Source organism: Triticum urartu, chromosome 2A, assembly GCF_056163025.1.
Source record: "Triticum urartu cultivar PI428250 chromosome 2A, HENAU_Tu73, whole genome shotgun sequence".
Lineage (NCBI taxonomy): Eukaryota > Viridiplantae > Streptophyta > Magnoliopsida > Poales > Poaceae > Triticum > Triticum urartu.
The window spans coordinates 458,374,493-458,400,207 of NC_141874.1; the positions used below are offsets into that span (position 1 = coordinate 458,374,493).

Below are 25,715 nucleotides of genomic sequence, written 5' to 3' on the forward strand. Positions count from 1 at the left end.
GCTCCCCAAGCTCTTTTGTGGCAAAAGTTGGCATTTTCTTCTCTATTCTTTTATTCCAATGATCTATCTTCTATTATTTCTTCTGGAGGCATTGTGATGTTTCACTCTTCGACCCATCATTCCATTTTTGTCAAAGATCATGTTCTTTCCTTTGCTAATCCATTCAACCGGAGTGTCGTGTCCTTCATTCAAGTTCTCTCATCTTATCAAGTTATACCTCCCTTCTCAACCGGAGTGCGGTCTAAAATCTTTCTTACACCTTGAGCCTTCCTTTCAATAGTTCCGGAGGTAGTGTGTTTTTGATTTCATCAAGTATCTTCTCATCTTGTCAAGTTCATGTTCGATTCCTTCCATTTATAGTCGGAGTATTGTCCAAGTTATACCAGTCTTATTCCATCTCTATCTTGAGTTAACCGGAGTGTTATCGTAATTGATCTTTATCGTTCCTTGTACATCTCGTTTCAACCAGAGTGCTTGCATGTACTTCTTGCCCATTGCAACCCTTTTTATTATGTCTTTCAACCTACAAGGTTCTAGTAATGTTCCTTGTTCCTCTTTTTCTAACGGAGTGTTTCCAACTTTGTTCGTCTTCGTTGTATCCTTTCTTTCAATTTGTTCGACCACTCAAGGTTCATTGGTTTCACTCGTTTTTCAAAGAAGCAACTTAGTTGTAACTCTTCTCTTCCTCTTTCGTTTCCATCCGGTGCCATCCTAGATCTCGGGACGAGATCCTCTCGTAGTGGTGGAGTGTTGTGACGCCCCAAGACTGGAGCTCCAGAAGACTTCCATCTTTTCCGAGTTTCGTCGTGTGTTTTATTTTCTTGCTCTATTTATATTGCATTTCATCATGTCATCATGTGCATGGTGTGATTTCTCATACATATTATGTTGTTGCATGTTCCATGCATGAATCTCGCATCATCACCTTCTCCTTCCCTCCACTTCCTTCTTTTGACAAGTGCCATTTTTCCCTTCTCCTTTAATGTTCATTTTCTCGCAAATAGTCAAACTTATTGTCCTAAACCCCTCCGCCAAATTTCACCTCTTTTGGAAATGTTTTGGTTAGGTTTTAAAATGGCTCAAGTTTGAATTTAATTCAAACTTGAATTATTTTTCAACCTCTAAAATCCCCCAAATCATTTTTTGAAATAGGGCATAATTCCAGGGTCCTGAGGATATTTTCATATCTCTCACCACCCCCTCCAATCACTCTGTACTTTTGTCCTTTTATTTTTGTTTGAAGAAATAGAAAAGAGGCAGCAGTAGTCCAGCGCAGCCCAGTCCAGCACCACCAGTGATTAGCCAGCCCAGCTGGACATCCCTACCTTCTGCGCCTAAGGCACACTAGCGGCCTGACCTAGCCGGCCCGAGGCCCAACCGCGCCCCGTGGTTACCCTAGCTAGCTCGATCCCCTGGCCTCTCCCTCTCGTGTTCTCCCCTCGCGCCGCCACAGGGAGAGCGCTGCCCGATCCCATCCCCGTGCGACCGAACCTCCCATCTCCCTCATCTCGAACTCGCTCTCTCCCATTTCCCCTCGCTTGCGCCGCCAGGAGAGCGAGAACGCACGCAGCCCGATCCCCATCTCTCCCTCTCGTCCCCGAGGCCGCCGCCACACATCGCTCACAGGGGAAGCGCTCGATCCTCCTCCTCTCGCTCGTTTCCCTTCCCCTCCTTCCACCTAGTGACCTCACCGCCCGAGCCGCAACCACGGTGCCCGAGCTCCACCTCCTCGTCCCCATGCCCACAACAGCAGAGCAGGAGCACCGGCGCCCGCCTTCCTCCGCCTCGCCCGTGTCCTCCTCTGTACAGGATCCGTCCCCGATTCCTCATCCCCCACGTCCTCGTTCGATTCCTCGTCATCGTAGCCTCGCCAAGTCCTCTGCTCCGTCCAGGAAGTGGGCGCCTGTCTTCATCTCCTGAAACGACCCCAGTCCGTCGAGCAGGGACGCCACGGCTATCCTCTTCTTCAGATCAAGGCTCCGGTAGTCGGTTCCGGTTCCCCTCAGCAACACATCGAGCTCCGGCCGGTCCAGCCTCGCGCCTTCCTCGCCGTCCCTCGCTGACGCCAAGCTCTGGCCGCGCACCAAGCTTCTGTTGCAGCCGCCGCTGCTCCTGTTCGACAGGAGTTGACGAGACAGACCGCTCGCTCGCCTCCCCTGCTTCGTGCTTGTAGGCATCACAGCCGCAGCCCAGCTGCCGCCCTCCTTCGCGTCCTGCCATCGCCACGGACCCTCCCCGTAACAGGAGCTCCGTGGTCTTCCGCATGGCCGTGGGCGTTTTGGAGTCGTATGCCTCCTGCACACGTCATGGTTTCCACCAAGTCCACCGAAGGCCACCCTACAACAACTACCAAGTACCCCTTTGTTTTGTCTAAGACCTTCAAGCCCCTCGACGACAAGTGCACGACTATGCAGATTGTGCCAAGTACCACGATGTTGAGACCCCTCAAGTTCGACTACACGAAAATGCCAAGTACCCCTACGCGCGAAGATGCCAAGACCGTTTCGGGATTCACCAAGTACCGCTACCGATGGCTCGAACGACTTCGAAACGTATATCACTATTGTCGCCTGAACATCTACGGAACGTGTACCAACCATCGCCGAAGAACCGTGAACGTCTACCGATGACCCTCAAGTTCGTCCACGATTGCTATGTACCACTACCATCGACGTGAACCACTACTTCCACTACGGCATGAGTACAACTACTACCACTACGAACATGGCGAGAACGTCTACTTCCTCTACTTTGCATCGAACCGATACGCTTCGAAGGTATAACCCCAAGACGACCGTCCAAGAACGTTTGCATGTGTTGTATGAGATGCACCCGTTGTCTGCACCATGTCTGGATTGATTCTCGCACGTTCCTCGTTAGCCTTGCCGCGAACCCGTGGGACACCCGGAATCCGGGATCACCCCACCATCTTTTGCACGCTCCCGCCACACTTCCTTTGCACCCGTATCTCCATGAGCTACCGGAACCGATATGTTGCGTGGCATCATTTTCGGATCCGTTGCCGTGGCAACCCTTTCGTTTCCGCCACGATGACAAATGCCCCATATCTTATAACATTCCAACATTTTCATAAATATTGAATAAAACTTGCACATGCCATCCGCATCTTGATAATAACCTTTAAAATGTTTAAACTTGTTGTTTGCCTTGTTTTGCTATATTGCCATGTTAAAATGCTTTAATTCATAACTAAATAACCGTAGCTCCAAACTTAACAAACTTTATATGTAAATGGGGTAGAAAAATGTCTAGTTTAACATGGTGCACTCTTCTTGCATGTTTAATAACTCTAAAATATGGTTTAGGGCAGAACAGTACCAAACCTAAATATATGCACATGAGGATTTTCTGGAATTGTTGTTTGTTCTTTCCGGCCTCATTTAAACTTGGCTAGATAGTTAGTTTACTTATGCTTCACCCCCTTGCCATGTTTAATAACATTTAACATTGTTGGGTACATGACGAGAGAGAACTAAATAATTGATGTGGTGTTTCGTCAATATGCAATTGAGCTCCACTTAATTTGTAGTATTGTTTGTGCACTTTGCCATGCCATGCCTATTTAAACCAGACATGCATCATACTTGGTTGGGCATCATGACATGCTTATGTGGTGGTGGTTTACTATGTTGTTTGCTTCTTTTTGGTGTTGCTTCTTCGGGTTAGTTCCGTTAACGTCGCGTTTGTGAGGATCTGTTCAACGTCGTCCGTTTGTCTTCTTCATGGACCCGTTCTTCTTCCTTGCGGGATCTCAAGCAAGATGACCATACCCTCGAAATCACTTCTATCTTTGCTTGCTAGTTGCTCGTTCTTTTGCTATGCCGCGATACCTACCACTTGCTATATCATGCCTCCCATATTTCCATGTCAAGCCTCTAACCCACCTTTCCTAGCAAACCGTTGTTTGGCTATGTTACCGCTTTTGCTTAGCCCCTCTTATAGCGTTGCTAGTTGCAGGTGAAGCTGAAGTTTGTTCCATGTTGGAACATGGATATGTTGGGATATCACAATATCTCTTATTTTAATTAATGCATCTATATACTTGGTAAAGGGTGGAAGGCTCGGCCTTATGTCTGGTGTTTTGTTCCACTCTTGCCGCCCTAGTTTCCGTCATACTGGTGTTATGTTCCTTGATTTTGCGTTCCTTACACGGTTGGGTGTTATGGGGACCCCTTGATAGTTCGCTTTGAATAAAACTCCTCCAGCAAGGCCCAACCTTGGTTTTACATTTGCCTCACCTAGCCTTTTTCCCTTGGGTTTCCGGAGCCCGAGGGTCATCTTTATTTTAACCCCCCCCCCCCCCCCCCGGGCCAGTGCTTCTCTAAGTGTTGGTCCAAACTGAGCGATGTCCGGTGCCCCTGGGCAACCAGGGTCTATGCCAACCCGACGTCTTGCTCATCCGGTGTGCCCTGAGAACGAGATATGTGCAGCTCCTATCGGGATTTGTCGGCACATTCGGGCGGCTTTGCTGGTCTTGTTTTACCATTGTCGAAATGTCTTGTAACCGGGATTCCGAGTCTGACCGGGTCTTCCTGGGAGAAGGAATATCCTTCGTTGACCGTGAGAGCTTGTTATGAGCTAAGTTGGGACACCCCTGTAGGGTTTTGAACTTTCGAAAGTCGTGCCCGCGGTTATGGGCAGATGGAAATTTGTTAATATCCGGTTGTAGAGAAGTTGAAACTTAATTTAATTAAAATGCATCAACCGTGTGTGTAGCCGTGATGGTCTCTTTCCGTCGGAGTCCGGGATGTGAACATGGTTCTCGTGTTATGCTTGAACGTAAGTAGTTTCAGGATCACTTCTTGATCAATTCACGACCATGCTTTGCTTCTCTTCTCGCTCTCATTTGCGTATGTTAGCCACCATACATGCTTAGTGCTTGCTGCAGCTCCACCTCATTACCCCTTTCCTACCCATAAGCTTAAATAGTCTTGATCTCGCGAGTGTGAGATTGCTGAGTCCTAGTGGCTCACAGATTCTTCCAAACAATTGGAGATGCCGATGATACCAGTGCAGATGACGCAACCCAGCTCAAGTGGGAGCTTGATGAAGACCTTTTCGTTGTTGTGTTTCGTTTCCTTTTGATTAGTAGTGGAGCCTAGTTGGGGCGATCGGGGACCTAGCAATAGGGGTGGCCTTTCTTTATTTTGGTTCCGTAGTCGGACCTTGATTGTATTCTGGATGATGTAATGCTATATTTATGTATTGTGTGAAGTGGCGATTGTGAGCCAACTCTTTATCCCTTCCTTATTCAGTACATGGGATGTATAAAGATTACCCCTCTTGCGACATGCCTACTATGTGGTTATGCCTCTAAGTCGTGCTCCGACACGTGGGAGATATAGCCGCATCGTGGGTGTTACATATCACCATCTTCATATCTCAAAACAATCATAAAGAATCAAACTTCTCATAGTATTCAATGCACTTTATATGAAAGTTTTTATTATATCCCTCTTGGATGCCTATCATATTAGGACTAAATTCATGACCAAAGCAAATTACCATGCTGTTTAAGACTCTCAAAATAATATAAGTGAAGCACGAGAATTCATTAATTTCTTCAAAATAAAACCACCGCCGTGCTCTAAAAAGATATAAGTGAAGCACTAGAGCAAATGACAAACTACTCCAAAAGATATGAGTGAAGATCAATGAGTAGTCGAATAATTATGTAACTATGTGAAGACTCTCTAACGTTGAAGAATTTCAGATCTTGGTATTTTATTCAAACAGCAAGCAAAACAAAACAAAAGAAAATGATGCTCCAAGCAAAACACATATCATGTGGTGAATAAAAATATAGCCTCAAGTAAAGTTACCGATACATGAAGACGAAAGAGGGGATGCCTTCCGGGGCATCCTCAAGCTTAGGCTCTTGGTTGTCCTTGAATATTACCTTGGGGTGCCTTGGGCATCCCCAATCTTAGGCTCTTTCCACTCCTTATTCCATAGTCCATCAAATCTTTACCCAAAACTTGAAAACTTCACAACACAAAACTCAACAGAAAACTCATAAGCTCCGTTAGTATAAGAAAATAAATCACCACTTTTGGTACTGTTGTGAAATCATTCTGAATTCATATTGGTGTAATATCTACTGTATTCCAACTTCTCTATGGTTCATACCCTCCGATACTACTCATACATTCATCAAAATAAGCAAACAACATAATGAAAACAGAATCTGTCAAAAACAGAATAGTCTGCAGTAATCTGGAGAATTAAAATACTTATGTAACTCCAAAAATTCTGAAAAATTAGGAATACCAGGATAAAAAGTATATTGATCTACTTCAGTTGGAATTGGTATTTTATCGCTCTCTGGTAAAAAATGATAATTATTTTCGTGAGTGCATACTTTCTGTTTTTATCAGCAAGATCAAACAACAATCACCCAAGAAGATCCTAAAGGCTTTACTTGACACTTTATTGAAACAAAAGCTATAAAACATGATTACTACATCAGCATAATCATGTGAACACACAAAATAGGAAGGGTAAATATTGGGTTGTCTCCCAACAAGCGCTTTTAGCTAGGCATGATGATTTCAATGATGCTCGCATAAAAGATAAGAATTGAAATATAAAGGGAGCATCATGAAGCATATGACTAGAACATTTAAGTGTAAAACACTTCCTATGCATAGGGATTTTGTGAGCAAACAACTTATGGGAACAAGAATCAACTTGCATAGGAAGGTAAAGCAAGCAAAACTTCAACATTTTCAACACATAGAGAGGAAACTTGATATTAGTGCAATATGTAGAAGCATATGTTCCTCTCTCATAATAATTTTCAGTAGCATCATGAATGAATTCAACAATATAACCATCACATAAAGCATTATTTTCATGATGCACAAGCATAGAATTTTATTACTCTACACATAAGCAAAATTTTCTCATGAATAGTAGTGGGAGCAAACTCAACAAAATAACTATCATGTGAGGGATAATCCAATTGAAAGTTAAAATCTTGATTACAATTTTCATGGATATCATTATTCTTTATAGCATACGTGTCATCACAATAATCATCATAGATAGGAGGGATGCTTTCATCATAATAAATTTTCTCATCAAAACTTGGGGGATAAAAAATATCATATTTCATCAAACATAGCATCCCCAAGCTTGTGGCTTTGCATATCATTAGCATCATGAATATTCAAAGAATTCATACTAACAACATTGCAATCATGCTCATCATCCAAAGATTTAGTGCCAAACATTTTAATACATTCTTCTTCTAACACTTTATCACAATTATCGGAATCCTTATTTTCATGAAAGACATTAAAAAGATGAAGCATATGAGGCAACCTTAATTCCATTTTTTTGTAGTTTTATTTTATAGACTAAACTAGTGATAAAACAAGAAACTAAAAGATTCGGTTGCAAGATCTAAAGAAATACCTTCAAGCGCTAACCTCCCCAAAAACGGCGCCAGAAAAGAGCTTGATGTATACTACACAACCTTCTTCTTGTAGACGTTGTTGGGCCTCCAAATGCAGACGTTTGTAGGACAGTAGCAAATTTCCCTCAAGTGGATGACCAAAGGTTTATCAATCCGTGAGAGGCATAGGATGAAGATGGTCTTCTCTCAAACAACCCTGCAACCAAATAACAAAGAGTCTCTTGTGTCCCCAACACACCCAATACAATGGTAAATTGTATAGGTGCACTAGTTCAGCGAAGAGATCGTGATACAAGTGCAATATGGATGGTAGATATAGGTTTTTGTAATTTGAAAATTTAAAAACAGCAAGGTAACTAATGATAAAAGTGAGCGAAAGCGGTATTGCAATGCGTTGAAACAAGGCATAGGGTTCATACTTTCACTAGTGAAAATTCTCTCAACAATAATAACATAATTGTATCATATAACTATCCCTCAACATGCAACAGAGAGTCACTCCAAAGTCACTAATAGCGGAGAACAAACGAAGGGATTATTGTAGGGTACTAAACCACCTCAAAGTTATCCTTCCTGATCGATCTATTCAAGAGTTCGTAGTAAAATAACACAAAGCTACTCTTTCCGTTCAATCTATCCTAGAGTTCGTACTATAATAACACCTTAAGACACAAATCAACCAAAACCCTAATGTCACCTAGATACTCCAATGTCACCTCAAGTATCCGTGGGTATGATTATACGATATGCATCACACAATCTCAGATTCATCTATTCAACAAACACAAAGAACTTCAAAGAGTGCCCCAAAGTTTCTACCAGAGAGTCAAGATGAAAACGTGTGCCAAGCCCTATGCATAAGTTCACAAGGTCACAGAACTCGCAAGTTGATCACCAAAACATACATCAAGTGGATCACGTGAATATCCCATTGTCACCACAGATAAGCACATGCAAGACATACATCAAGTGTTCTCAAATCCTTAAAGACTCAAGCCGATAAGATAACTTCAAAGGGAAAACTCAATTCATCACAAGGAGATAGAGGGGGAGAAACATCATAGGATCCAACTATAATAGCAAAGCTCGTGGTACATCAAGATCGTGCCATATCAAGAACACGAGAGAGAGATATCAAACACATAGCTACTGGTACATACCCTCAGCCCCGAGGGTGAACTACTCCCTCCTCATCATGGAGAGCGCCGGGATGATGAAGATGGCCACCGGTGATGATTCCCCCCTCCGGCAGGGTGCCAGAATAGGGTCCCAATTGGTTTTTGGTGGCTACAAAGGCTTGCGGCAGCGGAACTCCTGATCTAGGTTTCTTTTCGGGGTTTTTTGTATTTATAGGAATTTTTTGCATCGGTCTCACGTCAGGGCGGTCTCCGAGTCATCCACGAGATAGGGGGCGAGCCCAGGGGGTAGGGCGCGCCCTCCACCCTTGTGGATGGCTTGGGACTCTTCTGGCCCAACTCTTTTACTTCGGGGGCTTACTTTGGTCCATAAAAAATCATCAAAAAATGGCACATCAATTGGACTCCGTTTGGTATTCCTTTTCTGTAAAACTCAACAAACAAGGAAAAAACAGAAACTGGCACTGGGCTCTAGGTTAATAGGTTAGTCCCAAAAATCATATAAAATAGCATATAAATACATATAAAACATCCAAGATAGATAGTATAATAGCATGGAACAATCACAAATTATAGATACGTTGGAGACGTATCAAGAACCAAACACATCAAGAGACGCTTCAATTCCATCCGCGATCAAGTCAAGGAGGGAGACATAGAGATTTGCAAGATACATACGGATTTGAATGTTGCAGACCCGTTGACTAAGCCTCTCTCACGAGCAAAACATGATCAGCACCAAGACTCCATGGGCGTTAGAATCATTACTATGTAATCTAGATTATTGAATCTAGTGCAAGTGGGAGACTGAAGGAAATATGCCCTAGAGGCAATAATAAAGTTGGAATTTGTATTTATTTATATCATGATAAATGTTTATTATTCATGCTAAAAATTTATTAACTGAAAACTTAGTACATGTGTGAATACATAGACAAATAGAGTGTCCCTAGTATGCCTCTACTAGACTAGCTCGTTAATCAAAGATGGTTAAGTTTCCTGACCATAGACATGTGTTGTCATTTGATGAACGGGATCACATCATTAGAGAATGATGCGGTGGACAAGACCCATCCGTTAGCTTAGCATAATGATCGTTTAGTTTTATTCATATTGCTTTCTTCATGACTTATACATGTTACTCTGACTATGAGATTATACAACTTCCGAATATCAGAGGAACACCTTATGTGCTATCAAACGTCACAACATAACTGGGTGATTATAAAGATGCTCTACAGGTGTCTCCGATGGTGTTTGTTGAGTTGGCATAGATCGAGATTAGGATTTGTCACTCCGTGTATGGGAGAGGTATCTCTGGGCCCTCTCAGTAATGCACATCACTATGAGCCTTGCAATCAATGTGTCTAATGAGTTAGCCACGGGATGATGCATTACGGAACGAGTAAAGAGACTTGCCGGTAACGAGATTGAACTAGGTATGATGATACCGACGATCGAATCTCGGGCAAGTAATATACCGATGACAAAGGGAACAACGTATGTTGTTATGTGGTGTGACCGATAAAGATCTTTGTAGAATATGTAGGAGCCAATATGAGCATCTAGGTTCCGCTATTGGTTATTTACCGGAGATGTGTCTCGGTCATGTCTACATGGTTCTCGAACCCGTAGGGTCCACACGCTTAACGTTCGGTGACAATTTGTATTATGAGTTATGTGATTTGATGAACCGAAGTTTGTTCGGAGTCCTGGATGAGATCACGGATATGATGAGGAGTCTCAAAATGGCCGAGACATAAAGATTAATATATTGGAAGGTTATGTTTGGACACCAGAATGGTTTCGGAAAGGTTCGGGCATTTTCCGGAGTACCAGGGGTTACCAGACCCCCCCCCCCTCGGAGTTAATGGGCCTTCATGGGCCCTTGTGGAGGGAGGAGGCGGTGGCCAGGTGGTGGAGCCCCCCCCCCCAGCCCAAACCGAATTGGACTAGGATTGGGGGGGCTGCGGCCCCCCTTTCCTTCTCTCCTCCTTCTCCTAGTCGGAATAGGAAGGGGGGTGGGGGCGAATCCTACTTGGACCGGGAGTCCAAGTAGGACCCCCCCCCATGGCGAGCCCCCCTTAGGCCGGCCACCTCTCCTCCCCCCTTTATATACGTGGGAGGGGGCACCCCAAAGACACACCAAGCCTTCCCTTAGCCGTGTGCGGTGCCCCCTCCATAGTTACACACCTCGGTCATATCGTCGTAGTGCTTAGGCGAAGCCCTATGCCGGTAACTTCATCATCACCGTCGCCACGCCTTCATGCTGATGGAAGTCTCCCTCGTCCTCAACTAGATCAAGAAATCGAGGGACATCATCGAGTGAAACGTGTGTTGAACGCATAGGTGCCGTACGTTTGGTGCTTGGATCGGTTGGATCGCGAAGACGTTTGACTACATCAACCACGCTACTAAACTGTAAGGATGACTTGAGGCATCACCAAATAGCAGTATCTCCACTGTGTAAAATCCAGGAGATTTCCCTCTCGGCAGTAGCTAAGTGCAAACCAATTGTACTACATAACCTCGTTGTGTTGCAAACCTTAACCATGAATTTGCAGACCATAGCCATGTTGCGAGCCCTAAGATCTCTTACTCCCAGCCCTCCATTCACCCTCAGGAGCGTGACCATCTCCCATGCAACAAGGCACTGTCCCCCGTTAGCATGGTTCTTGCCTTGCCATAAGAAATCCCTCAGAATCTATTCAAGCTTGTCTAACGACTGTTTGGGCCACATAAAGCATCCCATAAAGTAGCTAGGAATCACTGCCAAGACATCATTGATCAAAGTAAGTCACCCTCCCCAGGATAAGTGTAAGTGCATCTAGTGCCACCCCTAGTTGGTTTTGGAGTATTGACGACAAACCTAGTTGAGGGACTAATGTGTTTGTGAGAATTGCAGGATAACATAGGTAGAAGTCCCTCATTGATTTGGTTTTCCTACCAGAGATGACCCCTAAAAATGTATGAAGACATTGAAGTCAAAGGTGGTATATGAAGATATTCACATTGAAGACTATGACAAGAGAAGACATCGCATGAAGCCTATGGAGCTTGAAGACTTAGATCTTTCGTAGGTCTTTTTCTTCCTCTTTGTTGAGTCATAGAAACCACCGTACTGTTAAGTGGGGTCCAAGAGAACTAGTCAGAATAACTGAAGTGATGCTTAAACAAAACCTATGTCTTCGCGTGAAGACTTTGAGAGCAAATCTTGTCCAGAGTCGGACAAGTCAGCTTTGCTTGTAGCCCAAGTAAAGTTGTCGTGTGAGTTTGAAATCTGACCGTTGGAACACGTGTCAGTTCCTTAGTGACCCAGGGTCATTTCGGACAAATCAGGTCGGGTTGCCAAGTGGCTATAAATAGCCCACCCCCTACAACCATAAACGGTTGGCTGCTCAGATTCAGAGTACGGCTTTTGTCTTTTGAGAGCAACCCACCTTGAAGTCTTTGAAAGAGAATTCCTTGCGAGAATAAATCCCTAACCACCCAGAGCCAAAGAGAATTAGGCATCACTTAAGTCTTCTTGTCGGTGTGATCTGAAGACTTATTACACTTGAGGACTGTGCATCCTCCAGCCGGTTAGGCGTCGCGTTATGAGCATCCAAGAGACATTGTGGATTGCCGGTGAACGAAGTCTGTGAAGGTTTGGGAGTCTACCTTGAAGACTTACTAGAGTGATTGGGCGAGGCCTGTGTGACCTTAGCTCAAGGAGAATACGGTGAGGACTGGGTGTCCTGAGCTGCGTGTTCAGGACTGGGTGTCCGGGACTGTGTGTCCTAAGTTTTAAATACCTAGCCGCCCTAACCAGACGTACAGTTGTCACAGCAACTGGAACTGGTCCAACAAATCATTGTCTTCAACGAGTCACTGGTTTCATCTTCCCTTCTCTTTACTTAATGTTACTCCTTGTGAAGTCATTGTATGATTGCACTTTCTTTTATCTTCACTGAGTGACTGCGTTTTCTGTTTGGCTTCATAATATCTTCCTACCTGATCCTTACTACATTGCTGCTATTAGTCATTGTGCTTTCACTCCATTGAATACTTGACTATGGCTTGCCTAGTGTAGTCTACCTTCCGCTGCAGGGTAATAGGTTTATTTCTATCGTTTGTCTTCATAACTTCCATGTTTTGAAGACTTTCATAAAAATCGCCTATTCACCCCCCCTCTAGTCGATATAACGCACTTTCAATAAGAAAGTGGCAAGCCAGCCAGCCAGCCTCTTGTCAACCTTATGGATCACGGGCATCAACATACCATGAGTGATCTTGTGAGGGGAGATAGGTAGACCCAGATATGTACAAGGATAGGATTCAGTCTGGCACTATAGGAGATCAACAATTTCCTGCCAAACTGGTTGGTCCAAGCAAATAGGAACAAAAGTGCTCTTATGATAGTTAATTTTCAGCCCAGTGAAACCAGAGAAAGCATCCAAAATCCCCTTAATAATCCCCACTTGCTGAACATATCCTTGTATCAATAGCAACATGTCATCCACATATTGTAAGACAAAAAACAGACCGTCGGCTCCAAGTGGGTGTTTGAGGTTTCCTATCATGTACTCTCTATTGCATAGTTGCTGCAGAATGTCTGTTGCTAGAATGAAAAGAGAATGTCTGTCACCTTGTCTCAGCCCACTTTTGGATAAAATTCTTTCCCCAAGGGTGCCATTGATTAGAATTCTAGAAGAGCTAGACGACGCTATATCACTAACCCATCTGCTACCGAAGCCTCTGGTTGTGAGAATGTGGCATAGAGCATAGGTGTCTTCCTCTTCTTGACCTGTTGCACTAGCTCAACCGTGAGTGCAAAGTTTTCAACTATGCAGTGACCAAGGAGAAAAGCAGACTGAAGCAGATGAATGAGGCTTGGAATTAATTGTTGCAACTAAACTACAAGGACCTTGGTTGCCAACGTACACTATGTACTAAGGAGATGGGTTTGAAATCCTTCATATCTGTTGGGTTCTTTCTTTCTGGGATGAGCACAATATTGGCGAAGTTGATACCCTGTAGGTTGCTGCCATGGTCATAAAATTCCTGAAAGAACCATAACAAATCCTCCTTCAGCAGTCCCTAAAAACTCTTGTAAAACTCATTTGTGTATTCATCAGGCCCAGGCCTCCGATTGTTGGGTGTTTTTTGAATTACAGTCGTGATTTCGCCCCGTGTGAGTGGCTCTTCCAGTGAGCTTAAATCATCTTGGTTATACAATTGAAAGGGGTCCAAAGTGGGCAAGGAAGGGGAATGCTTCCCGAAGATAACAGTGAAAACTCAGTAGCAATCGTAAGCTTGTTCTGATCACGGAAAAATTCTATGCCATCCTTAACAAGTAGCATGATCTTATTTTTTCTGTGCTGGCAATTGGCGGTTGTGTGGAAAAACTTCGTATTTTCGTCACCCAAGGTGCAACCTCGTATCTTTGCCCGGCGCCTCCAAACACTGGTCTGCCATAGAATCTGGCTCCTTTCTCCCAGCCCTTGTTCTTCTCAACTTGAAACTAAGCAAGGTTGATGTAGAAAGTTTCAAGCAAGGTTGATGTAGAAAAGAAGAATCTGGTGCCTTTCTCCCAGTCGTTGGCAACCAATCTCGGGCTTCTGGTATCTGTAGCCAATGGTTCTCGAACCTGAAGAAGTAGCTCTTAGCTGTGTCTGTGGAAAACTCGACACTAATCAGCACATGGCCAGATGTTGTTGCGGGAAGGGAAGTAGGCATAGTGTTGAGGAATCCTAAGCTCGATTCAGTGTTAACCAATACTCTATCGAGCTTGACCTGAGTTGGCTCCACCCTCTTGTTCGACCAAGTGAAACTTCTGTTAGCAACATCGATATCATCCAATGCATTCCCTCTGATCCATGAGTTGAACCTGTCCATCACTGCCCAAATTTTTCTCCCATGCGATTTTTCATGTGCAAACCTGTACATGTTAAAATCCCCTAGGATGACCCAAGGTCCAGTCACTTGCTCCGCAGCTTGTTCCATCACAACAAACCTGTACATGTTGAAATTCCCTAGGATGACCCAAGGTCCAGTCCTTTCCTGCAATTTCTCATGTGCAAACCTGTACATGTTGAAATTCCCTAGGATGACCCAAGGTCCAGTCCTTTCCTGCGATTTCTCATGTGCAAACCTGTACATGTTAAAATCCCCTAGGATGACCCAAGGTCCAGTCACTTGCTCCGCAGCTTGTTCCATCACAACAAACCTGTACATGTTAAAATTCCCTAGGATGACCCAAGGTCCAGTCCTTTCTTGCGATTTCTCATGTGCAAACATGTACATGTTGAAATTCCCTATGATGACCCAAGGTCGAGTCACTTGCTCCGCAGCTTGTTCCATCGCAACAAAAAGTTTGTGCGTTCATCATCATCACGTGGGGCATATACAGTGGATAAAACAAAGCTGTCGTTGTTACTCCTCGATTGGAAACATGCAAAGATGCTAAACCTGTGCTTGGTAATCTCAGAGCCGCACACCACATTGTCATCCCACGCCACAAGCAAGCCACCTGAAGTGCCGCAAGTCGGCGTGTAGATGAATGATCATTGATTTGGGTAGGGAGGAAGGAGGCTGCCTTCATCGTGTCCACCACCTGCAGTTTAGTTCCCTGCAGGAGACTGACGCTCGATCGACTAGACAAGAGTGCACCTTTGACTAATGAGTATTTGTCAGTATCACCAAGTCCGCTAACATTCCAACTAGCAATCCACATGATGAAAAAAGATGTACCCAAAGACAGGATCAAGGAGGAAGCTAATTAAGCTCAATAAGGATACTTGATTAATAGAGTGCTCAGGAGAGCTTACATAGCTTGAATTGCAAATCTTAAGTAAAGGAAAACATGCAGTACAACGCAGATAGAACGCCCAAAAGGACCACAATATAGGATGAACGACTACAACACATGACACATGCAGAGAGAAGCAACATATTGAGGTGACCCTGACAAGCATGCAGGCGATTCTTCTTCTGCCGCCTAGAAGTGGGTATTATGATGATATCACGGGGAGGGTAGTATGTAGTCATATTTCCAGATGTAGCCAAGCTTGATGGATCTCGTTAGTGAATCTCAATGTTATGCTTCGTGTGGTTGCTTTACGAAAAAGGGTTTTCCACTGCTTTATATATAAAGCACCCTTCGTGTGGTTGCTTTGCCCTGGATAGATGGACACGTGCCTTGGATTTTCTAACAAGCGGACGCACCGGCATTGCAGCTGTGACTCTGCAGGCAGACGAGCAGCATAACATGACCACGACGGCGCACATCACACCGCAAGTGAGAATTTGTTTGAACTTTCAGCTGATTGATTAAACGGCATTGGTGTGGTTCAAGTTGACACACGCGTAAGGTCTCCACACTCTCCGCACGTACGTAGTTCCGCCATTGCTCAACGGCTCAACCCACCTACCTACCTCAAGCCCGGCCCTCGGTTTCGAACACCCGCCGCACGCACGCACCTGCCCTGCTTACAGTTTACAGCAGTACTGAATACTGGTAGTACCGGCCACCCACCCATCGCGTCACCTCAACGGCGGGCGGGCGTACATGCGACAAGGCCTAATCATATGCGGCGCACCACGGCGACAGCTCACTCGCGCTTGCACCCCCCTCCCTCTCACTGCCGGCCGCCCCGCCCCCGCGTCGACGAGTAGTCCTACACAGTGCATAGGGTGGTGCACGCACACGCGCTCACTGACGCGCCCATCATCATCCCTGTCCCCTACCCCTCCCCCACTCGTGCGCTGTGCTGGTGTTTGCGCCGGCTCCAGCAGGCGCAGCTCACAACCAAAGCCTGCTGCTGCTGCTCATCCTCATCATGACGGCGTGTGCAGCCAGCTGATCGGGCGCAGGCGCCTCCCTTCATGCACCTGCTCTTAATGGGTACGCACTCCTCATGTCGCTTCTTCTTGGATGGTTTCTCATTTTCTAGGCCATTTTTGAGGTTCCTGCTGCGCCCTTCCTGGCGCTGCTCTGCTCTCCTCTCCTCTGCGCATTTCTTGGTTCTAGACTTCTCTCTTCCTTCTTGGAACTCCATTTATGCCCCTCCTCCTCGGTCTTTGCGAAAGCGTTTTTCACAAGCTTGTCATCTTCTTGCTGTGGTAGGTACCGCTCCTATGCACGTAGTTTACTTATAACCACGTTTACTTCTTGGGTTGGGCATTCGCACCTGCATTACTCTATTCGTTCAACAAGAGGTTTTACTAGCAACAGATTCCAGTTTGATTTAAAGGGAAGGGAATGGTGCATTGGTGACGGTCACATCGCATCGCCCCCTTTCGCCACTTCCTGCTTCTTATTCCTTCCTCTAAAGCTGCATCCATCCCATCTTTTTCTTTTCCGCTTTTGCTCTTTCCCCTTTGATCGGTTTCGATGCCGCCACACTCTTCATCTTGACCGCATCACTCACCACCACCCACATTGTGCTGCCTGCCATTGCTCTCTCTGTCTCTGTCTCACTCTCGCTCTTGCTCTCGTCTTGCTGGGAAGCAGAGGAACTTCCGGGGCTGCAATGCCGGGACGCGGCGGGGAGGAGGGCGCGGCGGTGAGGCTGGCCAGGATCCGCAAGCGCCGCGCGCTGTCCTCCTCCGACGCCTCCAACGCGGCGAGGAGGCTGAGGTCCAGGAGGCCTGCGGTGCTGCTGATACGCAGGGGGAGGGAAGGAGGCGCGGCCATGTCGGACTCGTCGTCCCGGAGCCGGCATTGCCGTCGCCAGGTCGCCGACGGCGCGTCGGCGAGGAGGCTCGTCACCGCCTTCTGGCAGTCGGACAAGGACAGGCTGTTCGGGGAGGAGCAAGATGTCCTGCTCATGGACAAGGACGCGTCGGCGCGCCGGAGCCTGGTTCCTCGGAGCAACGCCTCCACGGAGGTGAGAGATACTACTTGGACTTAGATTCATCTGTTTTGGTTGCGTCATTTGTCGAATCTGTGGTGTGGTTGGTTAACCGATCTAGCGGTGGTGTAGGTTTCCAAGAGCTCAAGAAGCAGGACCAAAATCAAAATGTTTGAGGAGGCCGGTGGCCGGAAGGGGAGCTGCCACAACGGCCATGGACAGTGGCCTTCAGCAGATGTCATGAGCAACTGCAGCGCAATGGAGGTAAATCCGCACCTTCTTTCCTTATCTTAGCTCTAGTTTTTTTTCTTTCCTTTTTCCGAGAAATGTTAGTTGTAGTTGTTGAGCCGTCAGAAGAAAGATTTTGTACTTCATCATCGAGTCTGGACTCTTGAGCAGGTGAATCTGCAACATTTCTACTATTAAACACTTAAATCTTGCATGCAAAAAAAAAGGGAACCAGCAAATTCTTACCCACCCTGACAACATAGATGAGTTCAAATGCTATCTAATTTCTTAATTCAGTCAGTATTGACGTGGGTAGGTGCAAAATTTCCAGTACTTGTTTAACTGAAAAAATATGAGAATCCCTTGATAGATCTTAGAATAGGAGAATAGGTTGTCTTAAGCCTGAACTAGCTCTGAGTTGCCGAGCTAGTGATGATTTTAATCAGAGCCTAGCTAGTTGCTAGCTAAAGGAATCTCTCCCCTCAGAAAGGACTTTCGACTTGTTGTTTCAAACGTAGCACACCTTTAAGTGCAAGTTGGTTCCTACAAATATGCAAACATTTGCGGAACTCAGAAATGCTTGTCCAAGAAGCATCTCAGTAGCCACCACCTTACAAATGCTATATGAGTAGAGTAGTGTATGCGTAGGCGCCGCCGTGCTGAGTTATAAAGTCACTGATAATTTTAGCGCTGTGCACCTTTAAGTATGAGCTGGTTTTGTAAAACATGAAAGCAGAAGCAAATGTGGGACGCATCTCCAAGGAACCATTTTCAGATGCACATGCGTCTCGTCCACTTGTGCATCAGTCTATCAGCTAGGCTTGATTGTTTATCCAGCAGCTGAAATGGCTCCGTAATAACTTTCCTTACGTCTAGGTCGTTAGGGGGTGTAGTTATTGGGCAGTTGCTAGTACTCCCTTTTAGTATATGGGTGGTCAGAATTATTGAAGCTAATTTCCGATTAGAAAGACCTGTATGCCTTGTCTCTGATTTTATTATCTATACTATCATATACTACCACTTTTACCTTCTGAATTGGGCGATTTCTACATTTCATATAAGAACCTTGCTATCTATGAATTGAAATAAAAAAAGAAGACAGGAGTTGAAGTTAGCACTAAACTTTGTCATTCTGTTTTCAGATTGGCACACACCCTCAAGACGATGTTTCAAGATGCCCTGAAGAGAAAGCAACCCAGCTGAAGGATCTGTATAACAGCTTGATTGCGTCCAAGGAGCTCGCCAAGGTGCTAGCACACATCTGGGGAGAGCTGAACCCATCAACCGTCTCACTCATCTCTGCGCTGCGCTCCGAGCTCGATCTTGCGCGCGCCCACGTGCGAAGGCTCATCAAGGAGCAGAAAGCAGAGCGCAGCGAGATCGACGACCTGAAGAAGGAGCTCGTGGAGGAAATGGAGGCCTGGAAGGCCAAGCAGAAGGAGAAGGCCGCGACCGCCCTGCAGTACGTCGTCACGGAGCTGGACAGCGAGAAGAAGTCGAGGAGAAGAGCAGAGAGGGCGAACGAGAAGCTCGGCGCCGCATTGGCCGACGCCGAGTCCTCGCTGCGCGCGGCCAACAAAGAGCTGGAGAGGGAAAGGAAGTGCAGAGGGAGGGTGGAGATGATGTGCGGCGAGCTCGTGAGAGGCATCGGCGAGGACAGGGCCGAGGTGGAGGCGCTCAAGAGAGAAGCTGAGGACGCGCAACGGGAGCTGGAGAAAGAGCGGGAGATGCTCCATCTCGCGGACGAGTGGCGCGAGCAACGGGTCCAGATGAAGCTGCTGGAGGCGCGGCTTCAGTTCGAGGAGAAGAACTCGGCGCTCACCCAGCTGCACGACGAGCTGCAGGCGTGTCTGGACGCCAAGAAGGGCCAGGAGCCTGAGAAAACCGATCAGATGCCATCAGCCCGTGCGTCTGAAAATGGAGGCGCTGCCTCTGGCCCTGTTCCAGCTCCAGACAATGCTGGTGACGGAGGATTCAGTGAGGATTGCGACTCGGAGGGGAGTGACATGCACTCGATCGAGCTGAATGTCGACGGCAACGGCAATTTGCATACCTGGAGCTACACTCCTTCGTCGAGGCGCGACCGGAGAGTGGGTGCGACGACGCATGGATCGTTTCCGGAGGACAGACGGACGGATGATGCCGGCTCGCGCGGCGGCGACCGGAAAACGTCCCGGGAGACAGATGACGCGCTGGAGGGGGACTGGGCAGAAGGGTGCAGCCACGGAGTGCTCAACTTTGATCATGACGAGGAGAGGTACCAGGCCATCAAGGATCTCAGGGAGCAGATGCTGGCTGGATCTGGGCTCCTCATGTCACAGGGCAGAGAAACTGCTCAAAGTCAGTACTGTATCTTGTGATGTTAATTGAACTTGGCCGATTACTGAAGTGTACCGACCAATCACTGCTGATGTTAGTTAGATATGACTTGCTCAATCAGACAGGGATATATAGTCAGGGTTTGTCTTTGTTGATGAGTTTTCTTTTGCACGAGTGCTTTGAGCTCTTGAAAATTGGGGATGCGGTTCAAGTGTACTCAGTTCCATGCTTGTAGTGTTATGTATATTATTATTACAAGGAGTATGTTTTTTTGCAGAAAACTTTCGATCTATTCATCTTTAGTCATGACAGTACAACAAGCACCAGAAATAATAGAGATTATATCCAAATACGTAGACCACCTAGTGACAACTACCTGCACTGAAGCGAGCCGAATGCGCGCCACCGTCATCCCCTCCCTTGTTAGAGCCGGACAAAACTTGTTGTAATAGACAGTCGGAAAATGGTCATGCTAAGGTCCCATGGGACCAGCGCACGAAAACCTCAACCGCCGCCGATGAAGAGTAGCATAGATCGGAAGAATTCAACCTAAAAACACACAAACGTAGATGAACGACGACCAGATCCGAACAAATCCACCAAAGACAGATTGGCCAGAGACACATACCCACATGTCTGACGACGATGCTAAACGCACCACCGGGACGCGGGCTAGATAGGAAAAACCTTATTCTATCTTCATGGAGCCATCGTCGTCTCATCTTCCTAAGCAGGACTCAAACCATAACAAAATTCGAAGAAGGATAAAAAAAATGAAGCCCTCCCATCGGAAAGGGACGTGATCCACCGCGCTGGAAGCAGAGGAACTCTAGGTTTCTTTCAAGAGGAGGCGGCTGTCCTTTTGACAGATGAATATGTATGCTATTGTCATAGTTATAGGTTCGGTGAGTGTTTCATGCAAAAGTAGACAAACAATTTTGCGGTGAAGAAAGCTGATGAAAACAAGCAATTGCTTAGGCGCTAAATATAAAAAATAATAGAAGAATTCTACAAGTTTCTCGGAAATTTTAGAAACACTATTCAACCAGTTTCGGTAAATATTAAATCACGATAATGTTGGAATTAATTTTGGAAGCTATTCCTTTCCGTTCAACGTGTTATCGACAAGTTCAAGCCGGCTCCAGTAGGGGAGCAACGATAACGACTCGTTCTGATGGCGTTAGTGACCGTTCGGTGGTCTCGAAATCTCGATATAATTTTTATTATGTTTAAAATGTTTTGTACTTCTGATGAACTTTTATAATTAATCTGATCCATTCGCAAAAACCTATTTTACTGAGAATATCCATAAAATTAAATAAATTTTAGCAACCTCAAAATATTTACTAGACAATTTACGCGCATCATTTTTATGTGTCCAAACTTATTGTAAAGAAAGAGATGACCACTGTATATTATACAGCGATTGATAAGACAATCTTATTTTAAGCCTACTACCACATAATTTAGAGATCACGACAAAAATATGATGTACGATGTTTTTATTTCTTAGTGTTGTCGCTGATAACTAGATAAATATATAGTGAGAGATATTGTTGTTGATATACCATCTCTTAACTTAGAGGATAAACCTTGTTGTTTCCTCTGATTTATCTCCCTTTCACCTCATGATTTATCCCACTGTCACTCCTAAGATAGTGACAGTGTCCCGAGCTCCCGGCTAAGGGGCCTCTCATCATGGATAAAAGTACACAACAATTTTGCGGTGAAGAAAACTGATGAAAACAAGCAATTGCTTAGGCGCTAAATATAGAAAATAATAGAAGAATTCTACAAGTTTCTTGGAAATTTTAGAGACACTATTCAACCAGTCTCGGTAAATATTAAATCATGATAATGTTGGAATTAATTTTGGAAGCTATTCCTTTCAATTCAAGGCTGTTATCGACAAATTCAAGCCGACTTCGGTAGGGGAGCAACGGTAGCGGCTCGTTTTGGCGGCGGTAGTGATCGTTTGGTGGTCTTGGAATCTCGACATAATTTTTATTATGTTTAAGATGTTCTGTACTTCCGATGAAGTTTTATAATTGATCTGATCCTTTCGAAAAACCTATTTTGCTGAGAATATCCATAAAATTAAATCAGTTTTAATAACCTCAAATATTTACTAGACAAATTACGGGCATCATTTTTTATGTGTCCAAACTTACTGTAAAGAAAGTGATGACCACCGTATATACGGTGATTGATAAGACAATCTTCTTTTAAGCCTACTACCACATAATTTATGAATGATGATAAAAATAGGATGTACAATGTTTCATTTCTTGGTGTTGTCGTTGATAACTAGATAAATATGTGCTAAGATACAATCTCTTAACTTAGAGGATAAACCTTTTTATTTCCTCTGATTTATCTCTCTTTCACCTCAGCATTATCCCAATGTCACTCCTAAGATAGCGACAGTGTACCGGGCTCCCGACTAAGGGGTCTCTCAACATGGCCTCTCGGTCTGACGCGCCAGGCTGAGGAACCCTTGTAGGTTCCGACCTAGGCCACATAGGGCGGCCCATGGCATATAATCAGAAGGTTCTACAAGAGTTGACGTACATGACAAGACACTGGATTCGTGGAGGACTTTGCCTCGCGTACGTAGCCGACTAGGATCTTTTACCCTAGGACCCCCTCCCCCCGGTATCTATATAAACGAGGGACCTGACTCGTAGACATCATCGTTGGACATCTCACATCATTACAATCTCGTGGTAGATTACATCTACTTTGTATTTACTCCAACGCAATAAACACAGGCAGGACATCGGGTATTATCTCCTCAGAGAGCCCGAACCTAGGTGAAATATCGGTATCCTTGCTACCCTCATTCCAAGACATCTAGCTTAGGATCCTCTACCTCAATATCTGCCGGTTTAGGTTCCGTCAGATAACACCATTGTTAGAAAAAAGATAGCATCATTGTACATGCTCTAAGTCATAAGTCATGCCCCAGCCATTCAAGTCCTTATCTGTGAGGGCTTCGATGGCCTGGACAACAACTAGTTCTCGAAATCTTGTACAATCTCTAAGTCATAAGCCATGCACCAGCCGGTCAAGTCCTTGTCTGTGAGGGCTTCCATGGCCCATGGCCTAGACAACAATTGGTTCTCGAGTTCCCACCCAAAATTCTTCTCTACCGCCCAAATTTTCAGGACCCCCCCCCTCACACACACACACACACACACACACACACACCGACTACTAGTGAAAAATGTCCACATGGCATGCCACTTTCTAGGCTCATGGTACCATTTTCTTTAGTCAGGGTCCAATCAAGGTAGGATTGTCAATCTACTAGGGTCAAAGCCAAAACCTGGTGGTACGATCGCATCGAGGTTGATATGCCCGAGCATGGTTACCTTGATTTGGATTGATCCTTGTAGTATCATGCGTTTTCCTCTAGAAACTCTAGATTTATGGAACCATTCGAAGATCAGGTTTTATTGAGTATTTCGGCCAACGCCTTTTTTGTTATGAAAATTCATGGAGGAGGGTAGACAGATATTTTGACACAAGTATGAGCGAGTGGAATGGGTAAAGTATAAATGCTAATGTGCTTGTACATATTACTAGTTGTTTGTCTTAGGTGAATTCAAAGTTGCGACGTTAGAGTGCAGAAAAAAATTGACCAGACCATAGACGTTGGAAGAAGGCTCGACAAATATATGAAGAGGAAATAGCTAATGCTTTGTACAGAGGGACGTCGAGAGAGGAGTAGGAACTTGCCAACCAAGTCTCTAAGTTTCTGTTATGTGAGGAAATCATGGTAAGACAACAATTTTGAGTTGACTAACTGAAGGAGGAGGAGGATAGCAACACGGTTGTAGCGACCTGACCTCAGACGGTCAAGTCTCTGTGCTTAAGTGTCATCCCTGAATCGGTATGCTGACACACATAGTACTCGAGGATTTATAACAGAGGTAAATCACATGTATAAAATAACATAAATACTATTACCTCAATCCAAATAGCGGAAATAACAACAAGGTTGTGGATTCTCATCAACACCAACGACAAAGTTGAGTGTAGAAATGTAACATCCCAAAATTCTAAATTTTGGAATGTTATAAACACATAGATAGATTGATTGATTGTTTGGTTGATTGCGTGAATTGAGTGAAATTCGAATTCTTTTTGAAAGTTAAATGAGAGGGAATAAAAGGACTTTCTCAAACTTTCATATTGGTTTTCTGATCTTCGTAAATTCAAATTCTTTTCAACACAAAACCCCGGAGAGAAGATGACATGACTTCTTCCATTTATTTAAATGACGAGGGGTGTTGAAAATATTTGAATTTCATTTGAAAATATTTCCAATTCAGAAACTTTAAGCAACTCAATGATTTTCACGAGAGAAGATAAAATGACTTCTTCAAATTATGAAATATGAGTTGGGAGTTTCAAAGAATTAAATTCAAAATTCTTTTGAATTTATTTTTCAAATTGGAATACATTAGATCATCATGCATATCCTATTTTCTTGCATTTTGGTCGATCCTAGAAATTTCACGCAACTCAACGACCTTCGGAGAGAGTTGGAGATTTCGTTATTTTCATATTTGAGAGTTTTCTCGAATTTAAAAAGAGGGTCATTTGATTTATTTATTTCATCTTCAATAATTTTTCCGTTATCAAAAATATAAGAGAGGGAATAATATGACTTTTCCAAAATATAGGAAAAATGAAGATTTAATAAATAGATCAAATTTCGTTTTTCGGTGTTTGTTTGTTTTTCTTTGGATAGGGAAAAATGCGCGTTTTAAAAAAAAATTATTTTAGGCCCGGAGAAAAGTTCATTTTGTTCGGCTCATTTTTATGATTCGGGGAAAATTTACTTTATTAGTTTTGGAGTCCGGTAGATTTTATTTTTCTGTGTTTTTCCGAGCGCGGAACCGTTTAAAAAAAAACTCAGCGCCTTGGGCCAAAGGCCCAAGCCGCCGCCTTTGTCTTTTGGAAGTCCTAGTAGGACTTTTGTCCTACTTCCGTATATTCCTTTTTTATTTCTAGATCTTTTCCTTTCCTCTTTTCTATTCCTATTCCTAGTCTATTTCTTGTCCCCTACCCCAAGTAAACCCCCCCCTCCCCAATATAAATACCCAAGCACCCCCCCTCTAAATCATCAAACCCAAAGCCTAGAGCTCCATCTCACCCCGCGCCCCACACCCCACGCCGCGTCGCCGCACCACCCAAGCCGCGCCTCACCCCGCGCCTCTCACCCGCGCCGCGCCCTGCGTCACCCGCCGCCGCGCCCCTCAACCGCGCCACGCCGCCTCGCCCGCCGCCTCACCCGCGCCGCCGCCCTTGTGCATCGCCGCCGCGCCCAACGCCGCCATACACCGCCGCCGCCGCCATGCGTCACCACGCCGCCGCCGCCCTGCGTCAACGCCGCCGTCGCCGCCGTTCGCCGGAGGTACCGCGCCGCGTCACTTCTTTCCCTCGGTTCGGTTTTCTTATAAACCGTTCCGATTCTTTTCTTCTCTACCGATTCATTTTCTCTCCGATTCTTCGCCAAACCGTTCCGGTGTTCTAGATCGGTTTTTCGTTTCGATCTCTTTTTCTGAAACCCTAGATCGGATTCGTTTTCTTTTCCGATTTAGTTGCTTTGGACCGTTCGCCGGACCGTTTGTCCTAACGAACGTGATCACCGGATTCTTCTAGGTTAACGAACGTCCGTTCGTATAACCGTTCTTCTTTTTCTTCTCGTCGGATTTATTCCGCGATCGCGATCTCAGATCCGATCTT

At 45.1% G+C, this 25,715-nt stretch overlaps 1 protein-coding gene across 3 annotated transcripts; it reads left to right on the forward strand.

Moving 5' to 3' along the window:
• The first annotated feature begins 16,168 nt into the window (after positions 1 to 16,168).
• LOC125537774 (uncharacterized) lies at positions 16,169 to 20,121 on the forward strand. Of its 3 annotated transcripts, none has more exons than XM_048701088.2 (4): positions 16,169 to 16,462; positions 17,072 to 17,447; positions 17,544 to 17,675; positions 18,782 to 20,121. In XM_048701088.2, exons 2-4 carry the CDS (start codon positions 17,091 to 17,093, stop codon positions 19,997 to 19,999), a joined length of 1,707 nt encoding a protein of 568 aa, XP_048557045.1. In that variant the 5' UTR covers positions 16,169 to 16,462; positions 17,072 to 17,090; the 3' UTR covers positions 20,000 to 20,121. The 3 variants fall into 3 exon arrangements, with proteins under 3 accessions (XP_048557045.1, XP_048557046.1, XP_087400219.1); XM_048701089.2 differs by lacking the exon at positions 16,169 to 16,462 and adding an exon at positions 16,477 to 16,680; XM_087544093.1 differs by lacking the exon at positions 16,169 to 16,462 and having other exon boundaries at positions 16,691 to 17,447.
• The last annotated feature ends 5,594 nt before the right edge of the window (positions 20,122 to 25,715 follow it).